General features: G+C 37.8%; 1 protein-coding gene across 4 annotated transcripts in view; it reads right to left on the reverse strand.

Annotated features, from left to right (window-relative positions):
* CDKAL1 (CDK5 regulatory subunit associated protein 1 like 1) overlaps nt 1-21,132 on the reverse strand; it is a 378,840-nt gene that overhangs the window by 254,614 nt on the left and 103,094 nt on the right. For all 4 annotated transcript variants that reach the window (XM_053971531.1, XM_053971541.1, XM_053971551.1 and 1 more), the window contains one exon: nt 4,606-4,702. In XM_053971531.1, coding sequence (XP_053827506.1) covers nt 4,606-4,702 — 97 coding nt within the window. The remainder of the gene's footprint in view (nt 1-4,605; nt 4,703-21,132) is intronic.

Consider the following 21,132-nt stretch of genomic DNA (forward strand, 5'->3'; position numbering starts at 1 on the left):
ATCTATGTTTAAAATCTTTGCTGACAATACCGACCATGGTAATGGGCATTGCTCTGGGTTAGGAATGTATTCTGAGAGGAGGATCTACACAAACTTTAAGGGAAGGTGACTACCCCAGAGATGCACATAAACAACTGATTTTCATTACTGAACAGTGACACAGCTGAAAGATAATTCTTATCTAAATTAACTGCTACACCCTTTGATTTATAGCATAGTACATAACTGCTGTAGAAATGAACATTTTCTATTTGCACATCCAATTTTCAGTTTAAAAGCAGGTGTTTAACTGACACTCTTTTCTGACTTCCCAGGTTCAAGTGTCCTATATGAATATCAACATGGGAATTAAAAAGCCAAAGCCGACCAGCTGAGATTTGTATTAAATTATTCTTAGCCATAAATTACAGATGAACAGTGTCCACCTGTTCCCAGGTTTCCAGCATGCTTTCCAAGAAGTTCTGCTAATTCAAATAATTCAGAGTAAAATTCCATCAAATTTGGCTTTCATGAAATACATATTGGATATCTGCATTCATGCAAGGCTCTGTTTTAAGGGCAGCAGACAGGCTCGCAATCTTGAATGCAGTCTGGCCTTATAAATGCTGCAAGGTAGACAAGTATCACTATCTCTGTTTTGCAAACATCATTGAAACTTTTATGAACTGAACCACAGAAATACCATCTTCCTCGTTTATGAGGCCAAAGCAGTACGGATGTACGGACACTTGGCATCTTGGTAAGGTTCCAGTGATTTCCTTTCACAATGGCACTGATGAAGCTCTGCTCAGTGAAGCATTTTACAAATGAAGGAATAAGGTACATTAAACTTAAAAGTGTATACCAATTACAGGTGTAGAGCTTGAGAAATAAAGTGCCTGTTTTTTGTAATGCACTTAGCATTTTTTATGCTGCACCATCTATTTTATTGCAGTGCTCCTAGTGTTACGTGCTGCTGCTGGGAGTGTTCAGCATTCCCACTAATCACATTCCAGAGTTTCAGACTGGATATGAAAAGAAAATTACTTAAAGCTTGCCTTATACAGTAGAATAGCCAGGGAAAAGGGTTAGTTGGAGGTCAGGAGAATGCAACGAGCTTTGGCAGAGGGCTTTTCATAGCTATATACCTCTCCTGGGAGCAGTGACTTCAGGTTCACCTTGGCTGAAGGGCCTGCAGTGCCCTACCACGCATGGGACCTGCACCTTCTGACTCAAGAGAGCTGCAGCAAAGGGGGGTTTACAGCCTTCCAGAGTAGCAACACCGGATTGGTTGTGAGCGTTTGTGCAGATGAAAGATTAGGCATGACAGACTTCCCTTGGGTGATGGGAGTATGGCAGAAGGTGATAGGTCTTTGATGCTAGATGTTACACTGAGAAAGATAGAGAAGGAAGGAGAATTGGAGTTCTCATTCAGGATTCACTCACCTGTGGAGCTATTGTGCGGGGACTGCTGGACTCCAGGACGGTTTGGGTGGGTGGTAACGCAGGATCTCTGAGGCCCGGTCTTTAGAGCATATGGTTTATTGTAAAGGATGAAGGGCCCTGCTTAGAGTTGCTAGCCGCAACTCGTGGCAGGCCCTGGGAGAGCGGGGGGAGAGAGAGGGAGAGAGATGGTGCCAGGTGGGTGTTCCAGCAGGGAGATCCGAGAGAGAGAGCGTCCGGTCCCTCGGCCACACCTTATTAGGGGGCTTCAAGGTGGGCTGGGACAGGACTTGGGCCAATGGGGTTACAGACATTGGATACTTCAGGGGAGGGTTACAGGTATGGGATGAACCACACATTGGGGGGTGAGACAGGACATTCCATTTGACCTTAGGATCTATCAGAAAGGGGGGATTGCATTATTGTTTTCGGGATGCTCAGTAATGAAGGTTTGGTATTTCAAACCTCGTTTTCATCTCGATATCTGTATTCTCTGATTCTTTTGCCAGGCCCTCATATTTATAGGGCCTTGCTATTTCATCTTCCCCAACATATTGTATGCATTTAATGGAATACATATGTGAATTAGGCCCTGTGCTTTCAGTCTGCACAGCAAGTTTGATGATTTCAAAGCACAGATACATGGGCTTTGTGAAGCCTCTTAAGATCTATAAACTCCCAGCAACCTGACCAGGGGTTCCAATACATAGCATCATTTGGAGATTAAGCATCTTAAAACTCCAGAAAATGTCAATGAAATAAAATATACCATTCCAATGATTCAACTATCACAGGGAGCAAGGGTTTTGTATGTTCTTGTACGCAGCTCAGGAAGTGAAGAAACACTACCATTACCTACATCCATTCATGGGTCCCAAAACATAAGCTGTCGGCTAAATCTTTCATTGCCCCTTGTGTCTCCTTTTCCTTCCCCCATAATCCCCTCAAAACAATTAGCAGTCACACATCCTACTTCTCAGCAACTAGAAATGAAAAGTGAGGAATAACTACATAGGAGAGTTGATGTCTCTTTTTGCACTGCACAAGCACTTGAGTTTGAAGTGAGTACACCACAAACACAAAGGAGTAAGCTTTGGAAACCACCAGAGGGGAACTGGCTGTGAACCTCTGTAATGCATCATTATGTGCTTCAGGTACTTTACACCCTTGGCAGGTTTATTACTGCCTAGAGTTTCCCCGTTCCACAAAAGAGCTCCTTCACCTTGTCATGTGACATTATGGTTTGCCTTACACACAGCCTATGGCAAGGCCTCAACCCACATTATATATATGTGTTTAAAAAGTAGCAATTATAAAGTAGCAATTACTTTAAAGAAATACAGAAGCACAGTAACATCACAAATGGTAAGAAGGATATGAAGTTGCCCTTCCTTTCCTTCTGCCCAAATCAGGCAATAAATAAAGAACAGTGGAAGTTCAGTCCTGTATTTTTCAAATGCAGATCAAAACAAGCTCTGGTTTACTAGAATTTCTCTGGTAGTTACAGCACAACTTCCTCCTCCATCCTAACAAGAGGAGCAGAAGAGACTCTGACACACTGCCTTTAGAAAGCCACCCTGAGGGAGTTACAATTGCTGGTAAATAAACATATTCTCAGAAAACACAGTCCTTTAAAATAAATATTGAAAAAGAGAAAAAAAAAAAAAAGGGCGGGTGGAGAAAACAGCAGAACTCATATAAGCAACAATAAATCAACCATGTCTCTCAGCTAAGATGAAGACCAACCTGGTATTAACGAAAGATTTTCAAAACTGTACCCTTAATGCTTAAAATTTTAAAGTAGAATCAATATCCTATTGCCAACAGAACATTTTCTATTTCTTAATTCTGAAAAAACTGCCTTTCAAAAATATTTTGCAATAGTAAGATAACAAGTCTTGTCCTTTAAATACAGTCACCCTCTCACATATATTCTTTATAAAATGGGAAGAAAATTTTAAATGTACCAACTGAAAACACAGACAATAATATGCTCTTAGCTTTGTTTTTGTTAATAGTTTTGCCTCAAGACTGAGACCTTTCTGAGCTGAGGGATCTCTTATTTAAAGCACAGTAAATTTTATGACAGCAATGACAGCCAGAGGACACTGTCCTTATTGCAAAGACTATATTTCAGTATTTTCAGGTCTAGTTTCAAAGTACTTGGGAACACTGCATTAACACCTAATTCATCTCCTAACAGAAATCCTCCTGCAAAAAATACTAATATTTTTCATGAAACACTGGTTCTAGGTACTGAAATGAAGATGATGAGAAGCGGTAAATTTTCAGAAATTACATGTTACCTAAAAGAAAATTTTAAAAAAGAAGGGGGAAATGTTTTAAAAAAAATAAAAATCAAACTTCCCAATTTTAATAGGTTAAATTCATCAAAACTGAAACATCAACTTACAATTTTGGTCAAAGGATAGTGATTTCCTCATTTTTGTTCCCTCTGTCTACATATGTGTAGGTATTATTATCCTCGTTATAACAACCAATTATGGATCAATAATTTTGTGGCCTCTGAGCAAAGAGGAAGTCCATTCACCCATTTTACTTTTTTCTTTTCCAAAGGTGATTCAATGATACAGTAGTACCACATCCCACAGAATACTGAAAACATTTTATTACTTAAGTTAATGCTCTGTGGGTTCATTTTCAAGGTAAAGCTTGGTAACAGTTTAACAAGTCTGTCACCAGTGGATTTAACTCTTCAGACTGCCTCAAATTTAATGAAAATAATAATTGTTATTTTCCATTCTGCTTAATAGTGTGAAGTAAAAAAACAACCACCAAACCCTCATCTGCTCTAGTCCCCTACACTTTTTCCACTGATTTTAACAAAGGTCTTAAGGCTTGTCTTAGAGCAAATAAACTGTGATATTCTTAAGACTATGGTAATTGATACCTTCATCCTGGATGAAGCATGGAAATTTCCAGGCTTCAAAGGGCACTGGAAGTCAGTTCCAACAACAGCATCCTTTTCTTTCTCCCCTCATACCACAGCCAAATCAAATCACCCTTGAGTGAAGGAAAAGTTTAAATGTTGTATAATGCAAAAAGATGAACAGGAGGGGGACATGGCAGGAAGCTTCTCTACTGCTTTTTCCAAGAGTCTAGATATTGACATCAACATATTGAAAACATTCATGAAAACCTTTGATTTCTAAAGATACATACCCCTATAATACTCAAGCCTTTCAGGTACTCCTGGCGAGGTTGGGCTTGTGGTACACAACCTGCTAGAACAACTTTCTTCTTCCCTTGTTGGGCTTTCCTAAAGAAGGACAAACAGTATGTCAATATTTTTTTAGTTATCATTTTCAACTACAACACAGTCATATTATGCATGTGACAACAGAAAGCAATCACAATGAAGACCTCACCAAATCAGAAGCAACTTGGATATGTCTGAGCCTCAGAAACCAAACAAACCAACACACCAAAAGAACCCCATTTCAAGCTAGAGCACACCTGGTTCAGTTTGGGGAGTACATACAGAGACCATGACCATTGCATATCTTGGACAAAAACACAACCCTGAAACCTCTAATCAAGTTCACTTAACTTTACTTGCCAAAATGGTAGAAAAGAAACTGGCTAAGAAAGATGGGATAGAGTAATTAACATCGATTCAAGAAGCTACACAGAATGCAAGGGACAGAGGACAGGACACAGGCAGGAACCCTTAACTCAGAACATTTATGTAGCATATATGTAGCTACATTTATGCAGCACCAGTCAGAATTGACCAGTTACACCAGTCTTCTGATGGGTACTTAAAACATTTATTTACTTTGAAATATGCAGTTGCTTTAAAATGTTTAAGTATTTAAGCATATTGAGCACTTTCAAGCCTTAAGTACTTGCCTCTGGCTGAGAAACATTTGTCTGGATACCTTATGTAACTCCTTACCTTTAATGCTACCTTAGCATCAAGCAGGAAATCAAAACATTAAAATGAAATGGTTAACACTGTTCATTTCATTAGTAACATTTTCACTCACTTTGAATTCAACAGTGAGTATTAAGCCAGCACTAAGTCTCAAAACTAATGGAAGGCCTGCACAGAACTAGCAGCTGCACGCAAAACAGTGAGATGCAAAACTTGCCAATGTTCATCAAACTTTGAAGATCATCCATTAGCACAATAACCAACACAACAACTGCATTGCAATGTGCAAAACATGAAAGAAAAGTGCTGAATAAGTTTAGGTGATCGGCTAGGTCTAACATATTATGGGGTTGCTTCAAGAACGATCCTTCACGGTTGCATATCGTATCACAACCTCCTGGCAGGCTTCTGTCAAACTGGAATCTGGAATCTTTTCTCCAGCAAGGTATGAATTCATGAAGTGTTTAACTTTATGTTGGAATAGGCTAAGACACGTCATAACACCTTTCAGAAAAAATATCCACAATACACAGGTACTTAGACAATTTTATACTCTTCAGCTTTCTTGAGCTGTCTCCAAGATGAATGCACTAAAGGAAGTGATGTTCAACAAGCACATGAATGCTAAATGACCATCTGTCTATTTCCAGCAATGGCAATTTTAACAAAAAAATCCCAAACCAACCCAGAGTGGTACCACAGACAGTTTCCCTGATCAGAATTTTCACTCCACACTTGTTATATGGACAAATCTGTTTACAATTTACAGCTCAAATGAAAGCTCATAATAACACACAGACTGTAATAATAAAGGAGATCACAGGCCATATTGCCAAATACCTTGTGTTGGATGCTGCACTAAAATGAGGTATTTTAAAGGAAAGAAACAAACACAGGTGAGAAATAACAAGAAAATAGATTTTGACTGTTACTTCATATCCAATATAAATGCAGCAAATGTCTATAAGATATTTGATTTTGTTTTAGTGGAACTTTCAGGAAATGTTCAGACATTCATCATACAGAACCTTGTTGGTCCTCTACTTGCACACTAAGTGTATAATATAAATGCACATCTTCTTATCTCTTCCTTGATAATATTTCTGTGGGTAAAGAACTATGATAAGACACTAATTTAGTCTATTTCTTCAGCACAGAACATAGAAACATGTCTCCAAAACCTGTGATCCCTCTTTTCTTTCAGTGGTAAACACTGAAGGGTTTTGCAAAACTTCAATGGAGGTTACCTACTACTTATCCAAGAAAAAATAACAAAATAAAAATCATACTTCATGCATTGCCTAAAAGTGTCACATAGCACCATGTGACACTCCACTAACTCAAAGGATAAAAATCACTACTTATATAGTCTAACAGACTCAACCTAATGCCTGGAGGCAAGACAATAAGCCCTGTCTCCAGCAAACAAAGCACACATCCCTAGGCAACTTGGCATCTGGTATAATCTGCTGCAAGCAACAGCCTGCTCCATCTACTTGAAAACCTGTGAGCACCAAAGAAGAAAAAGCTTTTATTCACGTCTTTTTATCTGAGAGGAAAAAAAATAAACAAAGTTTCCCTTGACACATTAAATGGCATTTTAATGTTATTTCACAGCTTTAACATTTTGCCATATCTTCTGGGACTATAACTAGTGCTAGCGGGGGGAAAAAGTTAAAATGAATATTCTTCATAAGAAGCATTGCCTTCACTTAACTTTTTAAAAGTTGTACAGGTCTCTACAGAATAAAGAATTTTGTACACTGAGATTTTTTTTTTAAATGCAATTAAGTGGAAATGCCAGAACTAATTTTTCAATCATAGCAGATTTTCATTACCTTCATAATATACCACACAATACGTAAAACCCACCATAAATGAAAAGCCATTGTAAGGAAATTATTTTTTTTGCCTCATTTTCAAGAAACCACTACTCAAAATATGCATTCCAGTGCTATATTGTCACCTCCTTTTAATAGTGTTTAATGAGCCCTACTCATATTAACAAAAGCCTGCAAAAATTATCCTTCAGAAATCTAGTTAGCATGAGAACTGTATTAGAAGAGCCTTTAGTCTTCAAAAATATGAATATTAAGGAGACTAATACCTCATGGAATCTAGTAGGTGGCATGAATAAATACATCTTCTCTTTTAGAAGCCTTTCTATTTTTAAGTTACATGAACTTTACCTTGAACTTTCAATTTAATTGACTCATGAAACATCTTCTAGAAATCCTCATTTCTAAAAGCTACTTGCAAGATATACATCTGAATACAAATTTAATTAGAGCAATTTTTTTTTTAAGAAAGGAATTATTCAAGCTACTTCCTAACTAATGGGTGGGAAATAAAAAACAAGTGGGAAACAGGAGCATGAAGTGCTGCATACAGCAGAGGACTCACACAAGATCACAAGATTTATACTCCATTGCAGAGATAGTGAAATATGTTCCATGTATTCTGCCTTTAAAAAGCAGATTTGAGAATGTAACTGGAGAATTTCTGCCTTGCTCATGAGCACTTGTATTTATGTTAGGAACCTTCCCAAACAGGGATATTTTTCTCACAAATTCTATGTAGTTTGGTGCATGGTTCCTCTAATTTTTATTTTTTAAGCTCCACAAAAGTTTAGCCAGTAATACAACAAAGACAAAGAAACACCTCCCACCCTCCAAAAAAGCTCCCCATAAGCACTTGCTACATCAGAACTCTGTGTATAGCAACACTGCTGGATTCCATGGCAGCCAGTGGAGGAAGCCATTCCACTTTTTCATAACTCACACAGATACTCGGATGGAACCACCAAAAGAAAAAAGTTAGGGACATTTCCCTGAGGTTCAAATCTAAGGAAGGCAATAAGAAAGTGAAAGCAGAGAAGATGGGCCAAGTTCAACAGAAGACAATCTGTGATATTGAAAGTAATTGCTAACTTGCTCTTTGCTAGAGACAAGAGGAGCCACCACTGCTTGCCTGCTCATTTCCCTTTCCATAAGCAGAGCTGCCCACTGGATTTTTGTAAGCTGCGAACTCTTAAGTAACTCATAGCTTTTAGGGAGCCACCACTACACCCCACCAAGGGATCCCAGCTGCAGAGGAAGGCTTAACAGGCCTCTGAAATAAAAAGCAGTCTGGTCTGCAGGGAGGAAAGCTGATAAGCTACAAACTTGTCAGCATGAAACATGCAATTTGTAAAGTGCTGCTCTAGTACCAGATATGTGAAACCATAGGAGACCAAGTATTTTGCCTGCAAACCCCACATTTTCTCCTCCAAAACCCATTGTTTGTGAAATTAAATAATGAAGAAGCGTGTAAACAATGAGCAGAAGGTTGCCTGCAGCAGGACAAAGTAACAGTCAAATACAAGTAAGAGAAGAAGCAAGAGTGGAATTTTTAAACAAAAGCAAGAAATTAAGGGGGAAAGTGCTTTACAGTGAGCTTCTTCAGCTTTGTATGGATAGCACTTGGGAAATGTTCATAAAACAAGAACTATTTCTAATGCTAAAGTACAACAGGAAGTAACTTTGTTATCTGAAACGAAAAAGCAATTATTTCAATTCTACTCCCACAATGACAACAGACCATCCCTGAGCTATTCCCACCAAATGCAGCACTCACCTCCTAGTGTTGTACCTGCACAAACCTGGCAACTTTCCCATAAGATGTGTATACTTAAATGGAATTGTGCAATGCATCATTGTAGTCTATTCATACCATTCCCACTGCCTCCCGTTACACACAATTCACAACAGTCCTTATCAGGTGTTTTAAAAAAGTGTGAAGCCATAAAGAAAGGGGAGCTCTGTGTCTAGAAGTGACCAAAGAAATGTCAGTATACATGAAGAAGTTCTGCTACAGCAGCTCTAGCTAAATACAGTATTAGCTGGGTATATGATGAGATCAGGCTGCCAATGGTTATAAAAAGTAAAATTCAGGAGATACCACTTCCCAGGCTGTAGAAATGGTGTTGTGATGTCTCTGGGGAAAAAGAAATGCTATTTGGCTGAAGATGCAAATATGGTAAAGATCTTCCAACTCTGTCATCTGCTGAATTAATCAGCAGAAAGCCGCAAGTCTTAAAGAGAGTGCAACATCCATGGAATGAAAAGATGGTGCCTGTACAGCATTTGGAATACCTTCCTGAAAATCCATAAAACCACACAGCTCTTTTCTTTTTGAGAAATTACAAACGGTAATTAAATCGTGGCTTTACAGGCTTTGAGCGAATGTAATGTCTCATTAGTACCCAAAGGCTTGCTTCCCATCCTCTCTGGCTGCTGTTGTTGCCCTTACCTTTCTCCAACTTCAACGCCCCCTCTTTCTCATTTCTGGCCATCTGGTATCACTCCTCCTCTGCTCCAAGCTCTGCAGCTCACTGGGCCCTTCCACAGCCCCATTTAACTCATTGATATAGGAGAAATTTATTGAGCCAAGACTGGGGAGTTTTAACCATTCTGTCCCATTAAGTTAGCTCATGGGAGAAGGGATGCAGCAGAACCAAAACAGGGATAACGAAAGCTGTTGGGAAGGAAACAAAAAAAAGAGAAGGACACGGGAACTCCTTGTTTTATCTCTAGTGAGCTTAACAAGTCTCATGAAACCTTTGAGGTTGCAATATGCTGAGCAGAGTGGGTGAGTAAGAAGCAGAAAGGATGTTAGAAACTCATAAATTTTCTGCTTTCAAAGTTAGGGAAACTAACTTTGTCAACATTAAAAAGCTTGTCAACATTATTAATCAGAGCAGAACCACTCAGGAGTCTGCTTAGGCATGTCAGCTTCATTGTGCACTTCCACAGCCCCCCAAAAATTACTGTAATTTATCTGTGCGGCATGTAAAGATGCAAAGTTCATTTGAGGATGTTTATGCTGATTATTGGAGTTTACTGAACTGCTCTTGAAGGACCAGTCTTTAGCAAAGCGGCCATCTCACTGCCAAGCTGCACCCACCAAATTTGCCAAATATCACTTCCTGTGGCAAATACCATCAGGTAGCATGCAAATATTCCAGGGCAAAAATAAGTTGCACGTCCTCCTTCTGACAAAGGTGAGCATGTCTTCTCTGAAAGTACTTCAAAAAGATAAAAATGCTTGCTCCATCAAACTCCAAACTGAGGCTGTAAAGACATGCTCCAAGCAAAAATTAATAAATAAAAGCATAAAAATATCCTTCCCTAAGAGAGTTTTTTATAGCAGGTGAAATGTCAGCTTTGAGAATAACCCCAAGACTCACATGCTACATACCAAATTACTCCCCAGGTTTCTGAAATGAATGGAAACTTGTTTTCACCCAACTACCTGACATGCAGGTGAAGTGACTGCAGCTTTGTCTGCAAAAGGCAATCTGAATTGAAACTCTAGACCCAGTCAAATCAGTGCCTGAGTTTTACTCAAATTTTCTGTAAATGTAACTTTATAGACAGCAATTAAAGATGCAACAGCTATTCCTGGGCAGTCATTACTCACACAAATATAGCATATTAGTGGTAAGGATGGTCTTTTCTTCCTGCAAAGGCTTTCAATTTAATAGTTCAAAGACTTAATCAAACTGAAAAATCAGACCAGAATGTATTCAAGAAGAGGATGGGATGAAGGAACAAATCCTCAATCTCACCTTGGCCCTGGCTAGTAATTTTTGTAGCCCCAAGCAAGGCTGAATTGATCAACATGAGAGAGAAACTTCCAGGATGTCTTTTGGTCAGGCTAGGTAAAAATGGTTACATGCTGGTTCCTGTCCCTACAGATGATTAAGAAAACAGATTTTTAAAAATCAATATACCATAACTTTAAGCAAATCTGCAAAACCCATAATTAGAAGTTATCAGCCTTACAACTGTTCTTAAAAGGAAAGTGTAATTAATGACAATCTGCTCCTTAAAAAAATTCATCTTGGCTGCTGGCAGACAGATTTTAACTTGTTGGCTAAAAAGCATATATATTTTAATTTTTTTTTTCTTGTAATTACCAAGTTGTTAGTTTGGATTTTTTTTTCCTTTTTCTGTTTATTGAGAAGACTGAGGGACCTTGCCATGTAACAGAAAATACTAGAAATAGAATTTGTCCCCCCAAGACTGTTGAGCAGACTGGGGCCTGGCAATCTGCTCAGGGGGTGCCAAGACACCCACTCACAGGTTCAAACCTCCCCCAGCTCTTGTCAAGTGAACAGCACTGTCTGCCAGGACTTGTTGAGCACTGACAAACCTTCACTGCCTAACACAGGTGACATCCATGCTTTTGTACTTGCTAGAACGTCGAGAGAAAATTTCTTTCTACAGTATTTTGCAAGCGTTTAGGCTCCCACCATACCTCAGATAAAATTGCCAAGTATTTGCCTTTGCTGCTCTACAAATCTGGGGTTTATGAGTTTTGATTTCAAGCACATTGTTGGTAGGAGATACTACTATGCTCCTCAGCTCCTTTTCTTCCTCCCTCCTTTCAGTGCTCTTCTTTATCCCTCTGCTGACAGCACGAGCACCCTCAACTTCTCTGAGGCACAGAGTACCAGATACACTGAAGTTCTGCCCACTCAGTCTTGAAAAGCAGAGGCTGCTAGAAGACAATCTACCAGGGAGCTGATGGAGGTGGCAGAAACTGGAATTGCCCTTTAAAAAAATTTGCAGTTTCTGAACATCCTTGAATCTTTATGTTCTTTAGCAGAGAGATGACAAGTTGTAGTAGGGTTGTAAAAATATTTCACTGTCTTTCTACATCTCCAGTTTCATGCAAGCCTTTCTTCAGAAGAATCTAAGAAGCGACAATGGTGAGAGAGTTTTCAGAAGCAGAAATAACTCCAAAGCTCTAGCAGCAATTTTGTCTTTTCTCTTTGCCTTCTGAAACTACTTTCCTTCTTTAAGAGCAAGCATTTTCACTTCTTTCTACTACACCAAAAAAAACAAGACTTCATGCTACCCCTTCAAATTGGAAAACTTAATCCTGTTCGGAATTTACTTTTGCATATCTAGATGGACTATCAAAAGGTACACTTGTCTCAAAAACAGTGAAAGGAAATCTCAAATAAATTCACTTGGAAAGTGACAGTAAACTTCTGACAGATTAAAAAAATGGAAGTCAAAATCATAACTGTGAACTTTTATATCAACCACACAGCCCTTATGCTATTCCTCTGTTCTTTCAACATATATTCCTGCAGGAATGAGAATATTCTATCATAGCATTTATAGCATATCTCTCCTTTGTATTTAGTTAACTGACAATTTATTCTATTCACCTTCCCAATCTCACCCCCCTCTTAGTTCTATTAATCTCTTTTTTTTTTAAAAAGGAGTGCAGTTTAGGGCACAGAATAATGATTGTAATTAATGTGTGAAATACTACACTGCCTCTCAGGTTCAAAGTACAGGCAGGCTTCAAGTTATATGTATGCATGGCCAATGGTTGTAATAGAAAACCCTGTTGATACAATGACTAAAAAATGAAATTACTGTTGAATGAAAATTAAATAATCCATTCTCCCCTGCCCCACAGAGGTAGAGGATGCTTCTCACTAACAAGCTACCTACAAAATTTTAAAAGGATTTGTTCTATAAGCGGTACTTCTCCATTTTTTTTTGCTAATTATAATACACCAGGAATCTTCTTCCATAGGGTAAGGACGGTGAACATCCAGAAAAAGAAAGCAGAATTTACATGAACTAAACACACAGAGCACTACATGATACCAACAGTGTTTTACCAAGTCATCAGAACAAAACCCCGGCACAATTCCATGGCATGTCTGACATGGAACATTCTGATTAAAAAAACAAGGCTAACAAAGGAACTAACAGCCAGCTCATTTTTTCTTGGACTCTTCCAGGGCAGCTGAGGAAGAAAACCACAGACCTGAAAGGCAGCCAAAATTCTGAACATCCAGGCTTTTGGTTTTGTTTTTTTTTTTTTTTCCTCAAAATCAGGTGGCTACAGCTACTACATGAAAGAAACAAAAATAACTCCTTGAGAGCCACTAAATATAGTTTTCATCTTATGTGCACAAAAGACTGTCAGAAGTTATCCAACAAAGAAAAGAAATAAAATTCAATGAAGTAATTTTTCAGAACAGTAAGCTGCATGTTCTTTTTCCCTTATGGAAATGCTATACCAGTGGCCCCACTGTGGTTAGTTCTTGTGAGGAATTATGAAATAGAAAAGGACTATAACATAGTGTGATAAAACAGGGGGAAAAAAAAGCAACAAAGAGCAGAGCAGAAAATTAAGAAAAAAAAAAAAAAAAATGATATTTCACTCCTCAACACTGGAACCTTCATTCTGTCCAAATTGCACTGTATCACATTTTTATTAACCTTTGGGTTTTGTGTTTGCTTTAAATTTTTTCAATAAAGCCCAGCAAGCTCTTCCTAATCAAAACAGATTAGAATTGATCACAGGACCTGAACAGTAACACAAATTATCCACTAGCCTCTACATGCCTGATTATTTTAGCAGTTCTCCAATGGACCTGCTCATATCCCTCAACTGCCTCGGCTACACTCAAGACACAGCAATCCAGGTGAAGCCCCACCAAGTAAAGAACAATAAATGCCTCCTCTCAATATCCTGTTCATGTTTTACTTATTTACAACTGAGAATGACTCATGAAAGCTGGCTCATGTTTCTGGGTCTTCACCATACATCCCACATTCTTTGCAACAGGCCACTTAGCCACCAACCTTAGCTCAGTAAATTATCAAGAGGTGTCAACTAACTCTTCATTGATATCTTTAATTTCCCATTGTTTCACACCACACCTGAAAGAATGGTAAAGATCCTAACAATTCTCCATGGACTACATTTTGACATACAATTTATTTGTATCGTTTTTGTATTGCTAGAACATCTTAGTAGTTTCTGTGCTCACACAAATTCATCTCAATCCCTGAAAGCAACAGACTCCTACACTGCTTTAACTTTATGCTTTAGGAGGTCTTTGCACCACACACTACAATACAAATGGAAGAGATATTACAATTTTATTTCCTTCAGATACTGAAGTGATTCTATGGTTACATATATAGATTCAAAAGTGTAATATTGCTTCCGAAAAAAAATTATTTTGTCTTTTTCTATTCAGGCATTTTTAACTACAGTATCAAGGGTGACATGAATGACAACTGCACTTCACTTTCGCTTGTAGTGCTGAAAAATTCTCCACTCAGTTGGTGTCACTGATGCTTAAGCAGGGGAAGGGAAGAAGATGCTGTTAGAAAGGTGGAAGCACAAAAGTGCATCAAGCAGCATAAGATGGCTTTAGTGCGCTCCCACTGTGAGGTGGGACTGATCAGAGTAGCTACATCTGCTCCTTGCTTACAATTTATGCAGCACACTTACTTCCATTCTGGTTTAGGCTTTTTGATGTCTGTGGTTGGAAAAACATTTCCTGGGTAGTTGCTGAGAGGAAGAAGAGAAAAAGACAAGTCCTAGAAGTAGGTCTGAGAAATTACCAGTTTAGACATCTAAATCTAGTGCAAAATGTATTATTTAGAGAGCTAAAAATTGTAACTTCTGTCAGAGTTGAAGGGGCAATTTCTCTAAGCATATTAGCTTGCCTAAGAATGTTTCCTAAAATAACCAAGTTATCATTCTAGTAGTTTTCACAATAGATGATCTTCTAGAAGTTTAATACACCGCCAGGCATTTTATAGGAATAATAATGAATGTATGGGTTCATATAACTTTTAGATCACATGCACATCTGAAAAGTCAAAACAATTCAAAGGATTCTAGCAACATAACTTTTCATTTGTAACAGACAGCAATCCAATGTGGATTGAATACAGCACCAAGACAGAGTGAGTTCAAGAAGCATTTGGACAATATCCTTGGGCACATGGTGTGATTCCTGGGGATGGTGCTGTGCCGGGATGGGAGTTGGATTTGATGATCCTTTCGGGTCCCTTCCAACTCAGTATGATCAGTGTCATTCTCTGTGTGTGAGTGAACATAAATATTTGCATGTGACAACAGTTACTTCACTCCTAAAGCTCTATTTCCTTTTTTCCCCTCCAAATTTTTCCATAAAATTTAATTCTATCAGATTCATACCACCATATTTACAGTGCTCCTTTATCTGCACATAGATGGAATATTCTTATTTTGAAGAATAAGCAGGGTCCAACACTGCACAGCACTACATATGCAGTATATAACCAGCAGCAGTAACTCTCTGAGCACAGTAAACCACATGGAACACTTCACCAGGATTTCACAGCTTTGTTACCCATCCCAGTCATCAGGAAGGTCAGCACAAAGGCCTTGGTGCAGTATGTTATTGATCTCTTTAGAGATAATAATCGATCAGAAGAGTAATGAATAATTTTTAAAGGTTACTTTGCAAGTCCTAGGCAAAATAAGCTTGGTTCTTTACAGATAAAGCTTCTGTAACTATCTCTGACCTTTTTCTCAGTCTTGTTTCTGAAGTGTGATCACCCACTGGTGAGTACAGGAAATGGAGGCAGACTCCAGCTGCATGTTTGTGGGGATCCCAGACTTTCCTTGTGCAATGGATCTGTTTATATTAAAACTCTAATGAAAAAGGCCCTCCTCATTAAAGCTCCTTCCCTGGACTTCAGACACATAGCAAATTCACCCCAAAGTTGTAACCCTCAAGTTTCTCTGTGACATATAAATAGTTCATAACAATGATTGTATCAACCTTTAAATGCCTCTAAGAAATATTAATTGCTTAAAGGGCATTTCCTATGCAACCACTTCATATTTTAATTAATTTCTATTTTTTATACAAAATACATCTCTGCAGACTTCAAGACACCTCACACCAGGAAACTATACTAAATAATGCAAGGCTCTGCATCAAGCTCACTTAACTCAAAATTCTACTGAATCTCACTGGAAATTGTCATTCTGTTATGAAACTCCACAAAAGAAATCCCTCTGCTCCCACCAGCAATTTCAAAGAAATTCTGTTTTATGTATCCCAAACACTGCAGATTTTGAGAGGGTGGGAGAAGTGCTAACTGCACAACTTACGCCTTTGAAATTTGCTCTAAAAGATTTCTCGTGTCTTTCTTCCAAATCTTTCTAGCAACTCAAGTACATTTTTCAGACTCTGATTGCACTAAACGTACAATATTTTTTCTTTCAAATACTACTTCATTAATAAACATCATTATTTTTTTTTCTACCATAGCCTCTATACAAAGATTCAAAGTATTAAATAGGCAACTGAGCCTTTTTTTTTTCTGAATAGTCTGCACACAGAAGATCTTTGCCTGTCAGCAAGCAGAAGTTTGTCTTTAAAACAGGTGCCAGAGGAAGGCAGAGCTTTTCTTTTGAATAAAACTACAATTAGGAAATGGAGCACTGCACTCCCTGAAACACCTTTCAAAATCTGTGTCCCATTCATCAATTTTTCACATCTCTTCTATCAGACAACACATTCCAGGTTTCCCTAGAACTCAGGGGAGTGAAGTGTATGTTAACCTTATTTAAGATGATACAAATTGCCATATGTGTAAGATACAGGCCTACCTGTATCAGCAGAAAGCAGCTTAATTCTTCAGTAAGGGACAGCACACATGAGCTTACATGCATTTAAACTCCAAAATACACTACACAACTACGGAAGTAAAAAGGTAAGTTCTATATTGCTATTATTACAACAGCTCAACCTGATTTTTTTAAAGTTTCTTAAATTTAACAGTATAAAACAGCAAGGAGCAAACATCTTAGGCTCCTAACCTGGTTTTAATAATACCCTTTACATAGAGCTAAACAGTGCTTAACTGCTTATTTGTCTTTTGTTTTGTTCTTTTCCTCAAATTAAAGCTTTTACCCTGTTTTGTGCCCTGATCATGGGTCAAGTGAAGGCCAGATCCACTCTGGTGACCTTCAGAAGACTTAAGAGCCTTCATTCCCCATGCACTCTCCTTAAAATGTTGTTACAGCTACATTCTCCCTCCCATTCCCATGAGCATGCCAAAAATTGCTCTTACTTTCCACCTGCATTCACAATATATATCAATTTATTTCTGCCACTTTCTGAAAAAGCTATCAGATTTTCCATGCAAGAGTGTCTTCCCTCTGATGGGAATTAGGCAGACTCAGACAAGACCTACAAGTAAAGCAAGGTTAGCTGAAAGAGACACTGTATGACTCTATTCATCCTGCTCCGTGAAAATAGTTGTATTTAAAATAACACTGGGATGGATAAACTGTGTATCCATTCAGTTTGAAATGTCATCAGTATCAGAAAATCACATTGTCAATAAAAGAGATACCAAATTAGAAAACACAAAGACAGACACCACGAATTATTTGCTGCAGCAAACTTCTCCCAAACTTTGCCTCTAACAACTTCTGCTTTAAAAAGTAACCCAGGAGAACACACAGGTAAATATTTTAAAATATTCATACATTCCCTTTATCAATTCTAAAGCACAAAACCAGAGCACACATGGCGTTCACAATGAGTTATAACATTCAACAGGACTGCTCAAGCTCTGAAAGTACATGAATAATTTGAGAGTTTGCACATAACTCTCAAAAGTTATAAATTTTAACAAGCCAACTCCTTAATTTCATGTTCTGTATTCTAAAATACGTACACTTGACCTTGACATCAGAATGGACAATGATACTCTCCATGTTCTCAACTTACATACAGTTAATTAATATATTACCAACCGTTCTCACTCTTAATAGTCTACTTCCTGGTATTAGAGAATCTGCAACACATTTACTTCATTTAATACTGCCCAATACAATACAAAACATTTTTATTTTTATTATGATTTTTCTTTTTACAAAACTGAATATAATAAAATGGATGCATAAATTGAAAGGAACAGTTCAAGATGCCAATGTTTTCCTGACAACAGTATTTGCTGACTGTTACTACAAAAAGAAGTCACCAAATGCTAATTTAGAGAAACCACTGCTGAGGCTATGGTCTACAGTCAGTGTCTATCCAGGTATCATCTTCCAGAATTTATCCCATCAATAAAACACATACTTCAATTCCTATTTGTACTACAGAAAGTGCTTGGGAACTGTTGGAAAACCCGTCTTTTCTCTCCTGTTCTTCTCAGACTCCTCAGCAGTACATACCCTTCCTTCCATAAATGCAGCACTCCACTTGCCACATGATCATCAACCAATATCCCAGAAAGAGCACAAATAATACCAGACTGGCAGTTCTATGGAAGCCCAAGTAACACTGGATGCCTCTTCCATGGTTATCAACAATAGTTTTCTCTATGGACTATAAACAGTGCTTTTTCTGGGCACTAATCTTTTGCTTAGCTTACAGATCTGTCTAGGACAAAGAGAGCTTATAAGCATATCAACAGTCTGGAGAAACTTGCTTTCCTGTTGTTATTGATTCTTTTATTATTATTCCAATATTAGCACTGCCCTGGTCTAATGGAACTTTCTCAGCATTGTGACGCTTGATTTAACATCCATCAGTTATTACCATAGCCAATGGCATTTTAAAAAGGTAGCACTTACATGCTCTGTATAAATTTGTACAGGAAATACTAAAGCTATATAATAGATATACATCCTTTATAAAATTGGTAGGCTTTCTCTTCTTAGTTCTAATGCACATAGCCTTTCACTTATTCTTACAGCTCTGCACCATAAAATTTCCCTTAATAACATTAATGTCTCTTTGCCTAAATTCTATGTTTTTTACCCTTCATCTTGTAACTTTTTTCCACTTTCCTGTGGATATCTAAAAAAGTTGCCTTAATGTCACCCAATCAGACCGTTATTCCACATTCCTCACTCTTTCTGATAACAGAATTGTGGACTAGCTAAGGAACTGTTCTCACATAAATCTCAATGTGGTCTAAATTTTTCTTCTCTGACAATTTACTGGCTTCTTTATTTCTTTCCAAATGACAAACACATTACCCACTGAGATAATCCCCACTGAAGATAATCAGCTTCATAAAGTCCCTAATCCTTCTCAATCTATCCGTTTGAAATCCATTTATGATTTCATCTTTACCTGACAGTTCAAAAATAGCTATCACCTTCTTATAGGTAGAAAAGTGTTTAGGGTAAAAATATAGACATAATTAAATGTGATGGTTTAAGGTTTCTGAAAAACACTGTTCAGTTCAGAAACCAGACAAACAGTCCAAACAGGTAAGGGGACAAATAGTCATGTTGGAAGGCACCTTGTAACACTGAACTTCTATTTGTCAAGCAAATCTCACTCCAGCAGAAGTTGCCCATTTATTGCGTATAAAAATAGCAAAACCAGTTTGTTTGCATTCCCAGTAAAAGCTAATCAGCATGGGGGAGCAAGACACATCTTTGCTTACAAACAGGCTTCCTGGAAGGGTGATGGAGAAGTTAATACTGACAAGGACTCCTCACAAGTGGTAGCTGGAGGGAAGGAGAGCTTCCCAGTTTTACTGAAAGTCACCTGGTTAGCTATGATAACAGGGTGAAAATAGTGAAGGTCTTAGGAAATTCAGTAAAACAACATCCTCAAAGTAAAATTGTATGGGTTTATAGTATGAATTTCAGAAATTCTCATAACATCATCACAGATCGTGATTTTACATAGGGACAGAAGAAAAACTCTCTCTTTAGGAAGCTGAGGAAACTATTACTTGTCCAAGATTAAACAAAAGAAAAGTACTCTTTGTAAACAATAAAACTAATGAAATTATAGACTGATAGTTAAGTAGCTGTTTTCCCATGATATAACAAGTCATTTGCTTTCAAGAAAAATCTGATTTTTTCCTTAAAAATTATGTGCTTGAGAAGCTGACTGGCTAAATCCTCCCAAGTTCTTCCATTATACATCTAAGAAATGCTGTTTAGAAAATATTCCAAAGACAGTAAATGTTTTGAGAAGAAACACAAACACCACTGTATGGTATCAAGTATTTTTAAGCACCGCCTGCAGCAAAAGGAAGCAGCAGAGCAGCGAAGTTTCTAATTACCTGCTGTAACAAAAACCACACAAAGCTTGAAATTATCATGGGTAAGTAAGCCATAATAGAAAATGTTCATTTTTTCTTACATCTGTTATCCCAAACCAGTTCTGATTAATAATTTAACATACTTGAATGGTTAACACATTTATTACTCCATATTCTACATAATCAACAACCTCTCCTAAAGGAGAAAATTACCGACCATCAACTGTCTGAACATTTTAAGTTCATTCTATTCCTCTCAGAAGCCTGTGGTTATTGATGCAGGATCTCAGACACCATTACTTTCACAAGGATTTTGGATAGAGTGAACTTTTCTCAACCAGGAGAAGTAGAAGCTACAAAGCCAGTTGACACAAACCACAGAAATCTAACTCTTGCACATGTGAGCCGCTGGAAAATTTGGCCTTATTTCTAGTAAAACAGTATTTACAATAAAATGAAACTGCTGAAGACTTGTGACAGATACCAGATGATTTTGAACTATGGTTACAAAGCGTCAACATCTTATCTTGAACTATGCCATTAGAAGACATCATTAGCAAAACAAAAGCTTCCACGTACCAAAACAACTGACATTCACTCACAAGTATTGCTCACTAAATACGAATTAAACTGAGCTCTGAAAATTTTAGTGAAACATTAAGATATTACCACACTAAAGAACAATTCATGGCATAAAAAAAAAATTTAGTTATGGAATAGTTTGGGTTGGAAGGAACATTGAAGATTACCTAGTTCCAAACCCCCTGTCATGTGCAGAGACACTTTTCACAAGACCAGGTTGCTGAGAGACTCATCCAACCTGGCCTTGAACATTTCCAGGGATGGGGCATCCATAGCTTTTCTTAGCAACTTGTTCCAGTGCCTCACCACCCTCACAGTCAAGAATTTCTTCCTAATATC

Source organism: Vidua macroura, chromosome 1 (genome assembly GCF_024509145.1).
Source record: "Vidua macroura isolate BioBank_ID:100142 chromosome 1, ASM2450914v1, whole genome shotgun sequence".
In the NCBI taxonomy this organism is placed as follows: Eukaryota; Metazoa; Chordata; class Aves; order Passeriformes; family Viduidae; genus Vidua; species Vidua macroura.